This window comes from Sorghum bicolor, chromosome 4 (genome assembly GCF_000003195.3).
Source record: "Sorghum bicolor cultivar BTx623 chromosome 4, Sorghum_bicolor_NCBIv3, whole genome shotgun sequence".
Taxonomy (NCBI): Eukaryota; Viridiplantae; Streptophyta; class Magnoliopsida; order Poales; family Poaceae; genus Sorghum; species Sorghum bicolor.
In genome coordinates, this window is record NC_012873.2 from 5,053,782 (window position 1) to 5,067,050 (window position 13,269).

Genomic DNA, 13,269 nt, shown 5'->3' on the forward strand with positions numbered 1-13,269 from the left:
GTGTGTAGTTTGAGGTACTTAGGTCTTGTGCAGTTTTCAAAATTTTAGGATTTTGTGTATTATAGCACTTTCGTTTTTATTTGACAAATATTGTCCAATTATGGATTAATTAGGCTCAAAAGATTCGTCTCACAAATTACACTGTATAATGAGTTTTTGTTTTTGTCTATATTTAATACTTCATACATGTGCCGCAAGATTTGATGTGACGTGAAATTTAAAATCTTTAGCAAAACTTTTTGGGAACTAAACAAGGTCCAAGGCCTTTAAAAACTATACTGTAATGAATATACAATTTTTTAAGCAAACCAATTTGCGTCAGTGGATGCTATGGGATTATCCATCCGGTCAGTTGGGCAAGTATCAACACATTGACTCATATATATATATATATATTTCTTGTATCTGGTAGTGTGGTTCTAGATTGGGATCTAGTGCAAGGGATGCATGCATCAACGTAATTTTTCGACCCTACAGATTTTATGAGAAGCAACAGCATGGAAGTTTGAAGCGGCAGCGTGGTGGCCTTTTGATCTCTGAACTTGTGCCTCTTTAGCTGCTACTAGTTGAGTACCCGTGCGTTGCTACGGGTTTTGATTTTTTTTTAATGTGTGCTTTAGAGCACTCAAAGCATAGTACATTATAAAAATACCAGAATAACTAATTTTTTGACAGGCAGAATTACAAGATTGAGAAGCAAATTGTCAAGCTTGTTTTGCTAATTTCTGAACATCTTGTTTAAAATATTCATCAATAAATCGTGGAAAGACAAGACCAATTAATCAAAATATACAAGTCAGTTGTAACTAATGATCATTATTCTTTTGCCTCTTGCTTACTTTGCTAGTCATTAGAGATGTTGGTTTCTTTAGAAATGCATGAATGCCTCATCATTTACACATTTGTGAGATTGATGACCAGGTCACATGGCGACCATAGTCCAAGTACCTTAGATGACAATTCCATGCATACAAATCAATAACTTGTATATAAGGAATAGAATGGGGAACATAATTAAATTGGTGCAAGTAGACAGGATGAAATAGAGAATATACATTTGAGGTGGTACACCATGAGCTGGTTGCGTAGGAAATGACATGCCTAGCGAATTAGGCATAATACCAGGCCTTACCTACAACACTTGTACTTTAGCTAACTTTGTTGAAGTTCTTCCTTTGCACCTGAAACAAATGTTGGTAAAAAGGGAAAAGTTGTGACGCTCTTTCAATAGCATATTCAGCTCTTAAATTCAATTTATTTCCCATGCGTGCATAATTTCATTTAGTTTCTATGTCTGAGTGTTATATGCAGCTAGAGTAGTCAAGAAACCTACAATGTTTACTGCTTAGCTAGTAATAAAGCCAACAAAATAACTGCTACTGTGAAAAAAAAAACCTACAGAAATGGAGGAGCCCTTCTAAATTCATCACAGTTTTCAGCACTCTCCGGTCATCCAAAAAACATAAGAAAACATTTTGCAGCAGAAAAATCACCATACGACATATGAGCAGCAATCAGTCTTTGCCACTGTTTTACAGCAGCGAAAAGGTCATCAATTCGTCCATTGCATCAAGGTTGATTGATAGATAGATACATCCCAACTTTCATACACCACAAACTTCCCTTGATGGACCATCACAAAACCTAATATAGTCAGGCAAAATGCCAGTACTGCTACTAATCCAAGAAACCTTTCACCCACAAAATGCAGATCCAAGCAAATGCACGCACAATAATTAACACATCTGAAGTTTAGCATTCTCATGTACTTAAATATTTATGTCCACCAGAGTTTTTGAATATCAGAAACTTAGGTCAGTATATCATTCAACTACTAATCACACAATTTCATCAATATCAGAAAATTATGCTGAAATACTTTGCTCAATTGTAATTCTGCAGGTTAGCTTATCAAAGCATGTCTGTTATTATTTTGATCAACCATTTTTACGAAAATAAAAGTTGATATATGCCCTCGGTCTCGGTTTTGCCACATTTACACAATGCATAAACTATGTCAATACGGAATGTGCTTATACCAGAAATGATATTGATGCTAACTTAAATAGTACCTGCTTGCCTGAATATTTTGGATAATCAAAGTAGAAATTGAAAATCCATGCTTGCTTCCCGATTTAGTGATATTGACCCCTTCAGAGCTGATGTAGCCTTGCACTGTGCTTAAGGAATCACAAAGCATGGTTACTAATCCAATATTGTATCTGCATGCAGATTCTTTATTTTTTTAGAACATCAACCTCAACAACTATATAAACTTGTAAACGAAAGTTCCAACTAAGCTATTGAAGAGGCTATGAAGTAGGCTTTGATTTGAGGTAACAAAGATCATGTGTTATTTCAATTATGATTTATTCAGCAATTTTACAGGTTACAATTTGCATCCTAATTCCTAAGGAACAACCAAACATAGAAGTAAAATGCCCACAACCAAGATTAATCCACTGTGGGTAGAAAAGAATCCTCATTTATAAAGCGTTAAATACAACTAAAAAACCATTTTCATTCAAGAACCCAAAATCAGTCGACATCACTAACCCTTTCTCCATGCAAGATCACCAGACCCTACAAAAATACAAAGCTAACTAACCTTCCTCACCGATTAATCCAATAATAGCAGCATACTCCACCATCCAATCCTAAATTCAAGATCCCAAATGGTCCCTTTTCACATAAAGAACTGGCCGGTCATCTACTTCTTTACCATCAAAGATGCTCTATAAATCATAGCAATTGGGTATGAAGATAATAAACGAAACATCACTTCAGAAAAAGACCAAGGAAAGCTAACATGTATCACACATAAGTACATAACAGAATAACGCACAAGAGACTGTAACTGGATAAAGGATACACAGGGTTGTTCCAATATTAACTTTTCTTAGGTTGAGTGCACGGATGAGCCACACCACCAGGAAGGCCGCCTAGACACCGCCGAGAGGTGGACAACGATGATGCAGAGAAGCAACAACTCTGTAGAGCACTGGTTTGTGCACCCGTCCAAAAAATGCAGCTTGCCCTATGGCTAAGCCGATAAGGCCTGGTAGACCTGGCTGGAAACATAGAAGCCCAAGTGCTCAGCGTACCGCTCCTCTAGTTGTTGCTGTCTTCAACCTTGCTTTGACGCTTGGAGCTCCGAACGGCCGCCGGTGTCAGACACTCGAACTCCAGGGCAGTGGGATCGCGGGTAGGGGGTTCTCCCTGGAGGTGGGTTCGCCTCTACGCTGGATCCGACGAGGTAGAACGCTTCTACACCAACTGGGATGTGTCCTCACTGGATCCGTTGAGAGGGAGTGGATGTTGGGCTGGGAATCGAGAGCAGATGGTAGGAGGCGGCGGGTGGGCTTGGCGTGTGGAAGAGATGGGAAAGTGCATTCGGCGGCGTGGTCGCGTGGGGATGGGAAGGAGAGGCACGCAACCTGAGCGCCTCGCGTGCATCCGGCGGCGAGTGGGTGATGTCGCGGTTGCAGGTGTAGGGGTCGGCACGGCGGCAACGGCTTGGTCGACCCCCAAGAGCAGCGCGCGCCGAGAACTGGCTGACCCGAGCGCCTGGCGTGCATCCGCTGGCGAGCGGGCGGGCGGCGGTTCGCCTATTCGCGCAGGGGGCTGCGATGGAAGGAGCTGCGGCGGGGAACGGTGCTGTGGCGGTTGTTGTAGCTGGGCGAGATGGACGAGAGGAAGGGCGCAACGGAGAGGCAGGCCGATTGTTAGTGTATGACGATATCATTTGGCTCTTTTTAGTTGTAGAGATGATTGTCGCGGAAGACAGGTGAGATTATTTGGGGTTGCCTCCGCGTCCCGTGCGATCCCGTAACCCGTGCTTAGGAGGTAGAAGGGTGTAAAAAGAAATAAAAAATAAAAAAGAATTCTTGATGCGAATATACAAGAGACAAAGAATATATAAATGTAATATATTTTTACAATAGTTGAAGAGACGATGATAAGCGATTGGTGTGTCTATGGTCGATGAGTTCATAACATGAAAGGCGATGAGAACCGATAGAAAGCGATAGGTGTGTCTATAGTCGGTGCGCAAGATATGTCACATCGTCTCCCATCGTCTCCGAAATTATGGGGATTAGGACACTAAATAAAAGAGTGGTACCGCTGCCGATGGGAGGGCACCGCACGGGGATGCCGCCACTCCGCCTCCGTCTGGATTCCCTAAGCAGCCGCACACCCACACCCACGAACGAATCGCGTCCGCAGTCCGTGCTTCCACCCGTGACTGCATCGACCGTCGGTGCACCCCCACGGCCTCCGACCCTGCTCGTGCTGGATGGAAGTGTGAAATGACTCTATTGTCCTTCAACGAATTAAATCAATAAAAATGATTATTTTGCGAAGGCGATAGGAAACGATTCCAACCATTGTAAGAGGCCTCGGTAGGTATATCAACAATGCGACAAAAACCTCAGATGCTTCATATACTTTTTAAGAAAAGACGGCAAAAGCTTTGATGTTGTTTTTATTAGACGATACAAAAAACACAAGATTATTTATATTTGACAAGTATAAACCTAAATAAAATCTATAACTAAGTTATACCGTCTCAGCCCCGGCAGGAGCAGCATCGTGCGGTCGAACTAACACCGAGGAATGGAGATGAGCTCGCCGAAGGTCATTGTCACCGCTGCGCACAGCCGCTCCCACCGTCGATCTCTCACGAGGGAGGAGTAAGGGGAACGAGTTTGGAGAGGAAGGAGGAGAGGCAACGACAACAGCAATACTTGTAGGGCAGAAATTTCACCGGTGTGGAACACGCTCGAGGAGGTTTTACCTTTCCGCACGAGCCCACGCCACACCCGCCTCCCCACCAATCGCCCCTAAAATCGGTCGCCGAGCGCCGTGAGCAGCCGAGCTTGGAAACAACGAACCTAGTGGTGTTTCCCCAGGTCCAGGCGGCGGCGCCCTTTTTGGCTCCGCGAGGCCGAGCTCTAAGGCAGGGCAAGATGCCAAACAAGTTGTGTTGCAGTCCAACAGTGCAACCGGGCTACTGCACGCCCCCCCAAACCCGCCCTAAGAGAGCACAAGGGGTGTGACCACGTGAGAGCAGCGGCCTGCAGAGGCAGAGAAGACTTAGGAGCAGAGTGGCATCGTAGACCGTGACAGGTTGAGCTCGCGGACACTAGGACGATGAGGAAACGAAAATATCTACGTTTTGAAAACACGTATGTTTCTATTCCTACGCTATAAAATGACATCCTAAATTTTCGAGGAGGGGAATGGCTGCTAAGTGCGAGGAATTTCAGTCCATTCACGTTTTGTTTTAGAGAACAAAATCACTATTACATTGGAAGTAGCACCAAATTTCTCATTAAGGCTTTGTTTACTTGCAAAAAATTTTGCAAAGTGTGACCAGTAGCACTTTCGTTTGTATTTGATAAATATTATTAAATTATAGTCTAATTAGGCTTAAAAATTCGTCTCATAATTATATACAAATTGTGTAATTAGTTATTTTTTTATCTATATTTAATGTTCTATACATATACCGCAAGATTCGATGTGACAGAAAATCTGAAAAATTAAGCGAAATGCTTTAGAAATGCTTTAGAAACTAAAGACGACATGTGAGATAGCGAGCGCCCGCCTGGCGGCGCGCGCCCACGCCGGCCGCCGCCTCCGCCGCCTCTATATAACTTCGCTCACCCTCACCTCCCAATGGCAAACAGCCTTGGAATCCTCCAGAATACTTCCTCCCACGCCTCTTCCCTCCCCTCCTCGCCCAACGCCCATAGCGTCTTCCCTCCCCTCCTTCCCTACGGTGTCCAACCTCTCCTCCCCTATGGCGTCCGACCACATCCCCTCCTCCCCGTCCTCCCGCACCTCCGACGCCTCCTCCACCTCCACCACGTCCCTCCCCTGCTCCTACATCACGGTGGCTTCGGTGGACGAGATGCGGTTCGCCTTGAGGTGCGAGACTCCCGAGGTGCAGGTGAAGTTCGAACTCGCAGCGGACTCCTCCTTGGCCGCGGCTCATAAGCTGTGGGAGCTGGTGAGCGCTCATCAGCGCGGCGGCGATGCCGAGCTCAGCAATCCTGACTGCCTTAGCAACAAGGAGGAGGCGCTCAGATGCGTCAAGAGCAAGCTGGAGAGATTACGGCGTTGGGAGCGCCACCTAGATCGCAAGCGCGGCAAGGTGATGGAACAGGTGTCTACGCTGAACGAGGTGATCGACGTTGGGGGACCAGGTGCTCGTCCGGGATATCAACCGCACCGCTGCACCGGGCTCTCAGCGGACATCGACATCGACCAGGTGCGGTTGCTCAGTGGTACGGTTTTAGGTTGTGTGGCAGTACCATTTGGGGCTGGGACTTACGGTTTTGGGTTGCGTTGGGAGAGTACGGGGCTTGGACTTCAATTTGTTCACGATTTTGGTTTGCGGTGGGGATGTGCCATTTGAGATGCGAATGGACGAATTTGGGCAATTTGGTGATGATTTGGGGATGCGAATGGTTTGGTGATGATTTGGTGCCTTTAATAGACCGTAAGAAACAGGGTGAGATAATGTTCATAGTTATACACAACATGCTCGATTACAATGTCTGTTGGTGAAAGAAAAATGAGCTGTGCTATTTCGCTTGTATGCTGGTTCAGATATCCAGTGATGGTATATTCTTGCAATTTTTTAATATAACGTGCTATGCTAGTTACTGTCCGTACTGTCGGGGAGTTACCTGTAGGCTGTAGGTAAAGGCATTTAGGAAAGATAATCACGCTATAGGTGCTGGTGATTACAATGTCACTGGGTAATTGATCTGTCAATAATTTTAGTTCACCTGCCTTTTGCTGAAATCTGTTGTGAACCTGGCCGATTCACGTCCCAGCTGTAATATTGGTTGACTGACTTGTATTTAGTACTATCTCATCTGGATATTTTTATACTTATCATCAACATAAGTTTTGCTCCTAGCTAAGAGCCTAAGAGCGGATGACTTCCATGGGAAATAAAATAGAACAAAAACTTATTGATGATGTGTTGCATGTGGTTTGGACTGCTATATCAGTTATGTTAGATGCAAAAAAATGCACCTGAGTTGTTACCAGCCTGAATGAGGTGGTGTCTTCCTCTTTTTCTACCTTAAGTCTTCAGTCTTCAGTTTTTTGTTCAATGACCCGTGCTTGATTCATAGTAGAGTTGATTGAGGAAAACATTAGTAACATCCTTGCTCACATACTGCTGAATCGTTGTCTGCCTCTTGTATGACATTTGTTTGCTCCTTTCACTTATTTTTTCGAACACGGTCAAAAGTGCACAAAGAAAAATAACCAAACACAACACCTGAACATGATGCACTCAGAAAAGTGCACAAGCCACACTAGAAACCTGCACCCACTAAGCAGGCCCTGACCCTGGAAGCGCCACAGTACGTTCCTACTTCGATCACTATTATCCCTGTATGTATTCCTTCTATTTGTATTAGTTGTTTCTTTATGAGGGTTTCTAGTGGCCTGCCTCCAGTAATTATAGGAAAGACATTGAAATGCCTGTCTTGAAGTAGTCTGGGACGTTTGGTTTCTAATGGTATAAATATCAGGCCACAAAATGTGTGGTTAACCTGACATTTCTGACTGTGTGGCTAACCTGCGAAATTCAGCATCCAACCCTGACTTGCCTTCTTTTCAATATTTCATTGTTGGTTTTCCAACATCGTGTTACAAAATTGTGGGCGAGCACGAATTTCAAGTCACTACCTGCTTCTTTTTTTTCTCTCTAAAAACACTACCTGCTTCTTTCTTGTTTATTAGCCTGTCAGGCTGCATAAATAACATTCCATGTTATAAAATGCTTGTAGCCTAATACACTTGCGGTTCTACAAATTTTCTACCATCAGTCAGTTGGGAGCACAAAAATATATTGTTTGCTAGTGGTGCTGAATTCTGTCTTGATTTTTTGTGAACTATGCAGTAATGGAAAACCACAAGCTGAAACATGGTAAAAAAAAGTATAACTAAGCAACAGTAATCAAGCAAAACAATTCAGCACTAACTAAAAATTCACTAACATTTTCTCTCTTTTCAGTCAGTTGACCTCTGCTGCTCGTACACTTTGTTGTAATGTGCATGATGTTTTTCCATTCCATGTTTTTTTGGGACCGATGGGGGATGATTTTGGTTTGCGCTGGGAGATGCGATTTGGGGGCGAATTTGGGTGCGATTGGGGAGTGTGTGGGTTCAATTCTTCTACTGGCTTGAATTCGCAATGAATTCCGTTCGGGCACGATTCGATTTTGGGGAGTGTGTTTGGTCTAATTCTTCGCTGGTTCGTTACTGGCTTCAATTAGTGACTAATTCGAGCACGATTTGATTTGGTATCTGGAAGTGCTGAATTGGTGTGTGTACTTCCTAATCTCACAGATTTATATGCCTTGTATGGCTTTAATCGCTTCCCTTCACTGAGCATAGATGCTGTATGACTAACAAAGTTCCTTTGTGTGTGGGAGCTGGGATCGTAGTTAGAAAATGCAATGACAGAAATTGTGAGCATGTTTTTTCTGCCTAATCAGAACCATGTTTTTTTTTCCAATTGTTTATACAATAGCCCTACATAGTTTCTTTACTTCTATAATGCCTTTTCCATAAATTGTCACTAATCAGGTACTCTATCTTAATTTATTTACGATTGATTTTGGTTTGCGGTGGCAGAAAGTTGACGAGAAGGAGATGAGGGGACACATCGAGGCCATCCGGGCCCTCCTCCTGCAGGGCTCCCCAGGTAGCCCGGCAACAGATGGAGGCAAATATTCCTTGCAGAGCTGCTTGGATCGTGAGGCCGAAGAGCAGCTCGACATTGCCCGCTTCAACCTCGCCTACCTGCAGCTAAAAGCCACAGGACTGGAGCTCCTGAGCGGTCATCTGGTGAGCGGGATCGCAGACCTGGAGAAGCGATTCATCGACGAGCCTACCCACCTCGGGGCTAGCGACGCAGAGTTTGTCAATTTCATTGAGGTCCCGATGTATGCAGACGAGGCGCCACCTCCCCAAGCGAGCCATGACTTCTATTGCTGATCGCTCAGCCCGCTGATCACTGCTACAGAGTTTTGTTTGTGTCCAGTCGGTCGGGTTTCTGTCAGGAAGGGAGGAAAGTCAAGGAGAAGACTCTGTTGGGCCGCACGGATTCCTGAACTCGATGATAGCTTAGCTGAACTCTGCCTCTCTGAATCCTGTCACGAAACTGTAATAAGTCGGTCGGTCTGAAACACCTGTTGGGCCGCACGGATTCCTGAAGACCTGAACTCGTTGATAGCTGAACTCTTCCGCATTCTTCTTCTGTATATAATAGTGTGTTCGTCGCTACGTCAGTCATGTCTGAATTCTGATGAACCTGTGCTGTCCACGATCAGGCTCTGTGGGAAGCCAACTCACATGTGTGCTGCCTCGGGTTTGGCTGTTGCTCTGTACAGTTCCGCGTCTTGCCACTATTGAATCGGAGATGTTCACATGCAGTTTAAACTCCCAAACCGTAGAAAAGATTAAAGTGTTGTGCCAAAAGTATTGGAATTTATAAAGATACTCGACCAATTATCGAGCTGATAGTGTCAAACACCGAATTACGGAATGAGATCTTCTGCCGTTGCGCACATCGGCTCCTCGCTACCACAATCTGCCCACGACTGCCGAGAAAAGGGCCTAAACTGCCAAGAAAATAATTCTTGGCCACAAACCGTCACGCAAACTCCGTTATAGATGACGATTTGGGTACTCAAGGATGATTTCTTTGGAGACTAGGACCATACTTAATTTGTCGCAGGGACAAGAAATAAAGAAAATAATTCCTAACCCGTCAAGGCCATAAAGCTCTAAGTTAAATCCTTGGCAGTTTTGACACTTAAGGATGATTTTCTTAGCTAGAATCATACTTAATTTTTCATAGGGACAAGAAATCAAGAAAATATTCCTAACCGTTAAGGAAGTTGGTTTCCTTGACGGCCCTCAACCTCCAATAAAATATAGAGCTATAGCAACAAAAAAAAGCAGTGTCATCAACCTCTAATCTAAGTTAAAGATAGTAGACAAGAGAAATTAGCTTTTTTTTGGCGATTTTGGCACTCAAGAATGGTATTCTTGGAGGCTAGAATCAATTTGTTACATGGACAAGAAATAAAAAAAAATCCTAACCATCAAGGAAATTAGTTTCCTCTTGTGCCATCAACCTCAAAAAAAATATAGAGCAATATATAGCAAAAAAACATAAATCAATTGAAGCGACACCTCGTTAGATTCAAACATGTGACCTATTGCTTCAAATGAAAAGCACTTACCACTACACCTCAAAGCAACTTGTGATTAAGTGATTTTTTTTTCTTTTTCATCCACTTTGTTGAATCTTGTAATAATATTTGAGATCCTAAACGATTTCAAATGTAAAAGTTTTAGATCTCATCGAATACTATAACTTTGGTTTTGGTCATATCTTCATCCGAGGCCATTTGGAAAATTCAAAAAAAATTAAGGCTCTAAGAATTACTTAGATGTTTCAAATTACAATCAAGAACATATAAATCACCTTGGCGGTTTCGAATAGCACTCAAGGAAATACAAATTACCTTGGCAGAAAATTGGCAATTACCTTGACGGTTTATAAGTAATACTGAAGGAAACATGGAATTATCTTCACGGTTTCGTTTATCGTACTCAAGAATATCTATTTCCTTGAAGGTCTATGTCTACAGCCACGACAACTACAACTTCCTTAACGGTTTTATTCTGACCTCAAGGAAATCTTTAGCGCTCAAGATTATTCAGTACTGCCTCTCTTGAGTCATCCTAGCAGTTACGGGTGGGTTACAAAGGCCCATCTGAGCCCATGACATCCGCCAGTCTTCCGGTCCGAGGCTCCGAGCAGACCGGAGCAATGCGCCGGCAGATGTGTGGTTGTGGGCCACATGTGCATGCTAATTTTTCTTCGTAATGGCCCATCGACGCTGTAGGCCGTGCAAGCAAAGAAGAGACAATGCAACTCGATACCTCGCACCTGACCGTGCGTTCGCCGAGTTATTTTCGTTTTTTCGTTTGTCTTTTTTTTTTGCCTTTTGCCTATACCTTATTTTTTTCTTTTTATTCTTTCTAATTTTATTTTTCCTTTCACTATTTATAGCAAGGAATATTCCAAGGATGGCCCCGTCATATCCCCTTTTTCCCCTTTTAAGACTCCGCTTGCTTATTTTATAAGCCGTATTTTTTTTTGCACCACAATGTTTTTATCTCATAATATATCAGTGAACTTTTCAGATCAACTAACAATCGTAATAAAACAGTAGCCTTGCCAGCAAAGCTATATTATATACTCCAAAACGAAAGGCGCCGGCAACATGTTTACACTAATATCTAGCCTCCTTCTCGTGCCGTCCCAAATCAGCCTCTGTGTACACAATCGATGGACCAGTAGTTTCTCCTAGACCTGCTGCACCTGCACGCACGGGGAGCAGGGGCGGCGGCGGCGGAAGAGGTCCCGCGCGGAGAAGGCGGAGAGGACGGCCATCCCCGCGGCGGCCACCAGGCTGCAGACCATCCCCGCGGCGGCCTGCTCGCAGAAGCGGGTGTAGATGTTGCAGAGCTTGCTCCACTGCAGGGCCTCCACGCCCAGCAGCCCCACGAAGCACGCCTGCAGCGCCGCCACCGTCGTCGCCAACACCATGTACGCGCATCCCTGCAATGCAGCAAACATTTCCTCTTTTCCAATTAATCCCAACCCCGACAGTACAAGAGCAAATTTGTATTTGTACAGTAGCAGTAACCGTCACTGTCAGCGTAAGTAGAACTGTACAAGGCACAACAACAGGTAGGGGGAGACCGGTTGGGGTTGCTATCTTTGTCTTGTCCGGACAGCTCAAAGTCTAAGACGATGCTGGTCCTGGTGTGTAACCCACAGTACTGGTCCTGCACCCACATGCAGTTGCAACTGCACGAGTGACTGATTGTTTGCCAAGCTGCCAAGAACTCTGATCGATCGAGCAAGCAGTTGGCCACTAGGGCGAGCGCGAGAGCGACGGGTTTAAATGGAAACGGTTGGGGGCACAGCGCAGGGCGATCTGCTCCGGTGCCCGGCAAAATCGAGAGCTAGCTTAGCCAAGACCAAAAGCGTGTGCGCCGCGCGTCGAGACTCTCGATGGAAACACGACACGTTACCTTGTCGAGGAGGAAGGTGGCGCACGCGACCGCTCTCCTGAGACGCCGGCAGCCGCCGCCGCCGCCGGCGAGGCGGTCCATGCAGAGGCACCGGGCGAGCTGGGCGGCGTGGTACGCCGCCGCCGCCGCCGCCGCCACGATCAGCACCCTGGCAGGCAGGAAGGCACACGCAAGGACATCAATCGACGGCGCCGTTTCCAGCGATCTGGCAAGCTAGCCTAGCCCTAGCTAGCTAGCGTGTGGTACGTACCAGAGAGCCTGCACGTCCTTGGGGACGGCCTTCTTCTGGACGAAGATCACGGTCTTGGTCTCCGCGCTGAACCCCAGCAGCAGCGCCCCCGCCGCCGCCATCGCCGCGCACGCCGCCCGCAGGACGCGCTCCGTCCTCACCGACGACGGCGGCGGCGGCGGACGCGGCTGCCCCGCTGCCATGTCACTCGCTAGCTCGACCGGCGCACCTCCTCGCTCGATGTGCTTGTGTGCGCTAGCTTCGGCTTCCTCTCTTTTTCCTCGGCGCAAGCGCAACACGAGTGGGCCTCTCTTCTTATAGACGTGGACAGGCACAGGCAGGGCAACGTCCGCGCCGCGCCACGCACCGGTGTGTAACGTGTGTGTCCAGCTTCCTCGGCGTTGGATCAGCTGATCAGCTTACCGGACGGACACAACACAATACAGAGCCAATCCAACTAGTAGTACGGAGTAGCATTTGTCTCGCCAACTGGTGATAGTTCACGCTAAGTTTGAGTTTGACATCACTAATGGGTCGTCATAACTGGAGAACCACGCGACCTAACAACTACGTACGCTGCCGATCGAGTTGGCGTATGTATTCTTTGTTTGTTCCCTAAATCTTCTGTATCAAACTACTGTTTACATTCTAATTAAATTCCGGTAAGGGTCTTAAAAACCCTCCTCATGTTCCTTTCAAAAAAAAAAACAATGGCTTGTAAATATCCAACAACACTATTTAGTAGCAGTTACTTCCTTTTTTTTCAGAATACATGGCATTTTTTACTTTTACACATCTTGTTTGACCATTCATTTTATTCAGAAATTTTTTGTATAAATATTAATTTTTCTTTTGTTATGACATGTTATCGTTAGAGAGATACTTTAATA

The 13,269-nt window shown here is 45.2% G+C and overlaps 2 protein-coding genes and 1 long non-coding RNA gene across 3 annotated transcripts; 1 reads left to right on the forward strand and 2 right to left on the reverse strand.

Moving 5' to 3' along the window:
• On the reverse strand, positions 911-3,722 carry LOC110434380. Its single transcript, XR_002451818.1, has 2 exons — positions 2,073-3,722; positions 911-1,181 (listed from the first exon to the last, which is right to left on the reverse strand). It is a non-coding gene; the product is annotated as an uncharacterized LOC110434380 (long non-coding RNA).
• Positions 5,609-9,382, forward strand: LOC110434466. Its single transcript, XM_021458559.1, has 2 exons — positions 5,609-6,277; positions 8,668-9,382. Exons 1-2 carry the CDS (start codon positions 5,807-5,809, stop codon positions 9,028-9,030), a joined length of 834 nt encoding a protein of 277 aa, XP_021314234.1. The 5' UTR covers positions 5,609-5,806; the 3' UTR covers positions 9,031-9,382.
• Positions 11,200-12,805, reverse strand: LOC8079392 (CASP-like protein 2C2). Its single transcript, XM_002453350.2, has 3 exons — positions 12,401-12,805; positions 12,151-12,298; positions 11,200-11,671 (listed from the first exon to the last, which is right to left on the reverse strand). The coding sequence occupies exons 1-3, from the start codon at positions 12,580-12,582 to the stop codon at positions 11,417-11,419; spliced, it is 585 nt and encodes a 194-aa protein (XP_002453395.1). The 5' UTR covers positions 12,583-12,805; the 3' UTR covers positions 11,200-11,416.

Excerpts from the sequence above, each read along its gene's own strand:
- LOC110434466 (XM_021458559.1), top strand. The coding sequence starts at position 5,807 with ATGGCGTCCGACCACATCCCCTCCTCCCCGTCCTCCCGCACCTCCGAC. Across the intron at positions 6,278-8,667 it reads CGGACATCGACATCGACCAG|AAAGTTGACGAGAAGGAGAT; the intron begins GTGCGGTTGCTC and ends TTGCGGTGGCAG.
- LOC8079392 (XM_002453350.2), bottom strand. The coding sequence starts at position 12,582 with ATGGCAGCGGGGCAGCCGCGTCCGCCGCCGCCGCCGTCGTCGGTGAGG. Across the intron at positions 12,299-12,400 it reads AAGGACGTGCAGGCTCTCTG|GGTGCTGATCGTGGCGGCGG; the intron begins GTACGTACCACA and ends CCTGCCTGCCAG. Across the intron at positions 11,672-12,150 it reads CCACCTTCCTCCTCGACAAG|GGATGCGCGTACATGGTGTT; the intron begins GTAACGTGTCGT and ends GCTGCATTGCAG.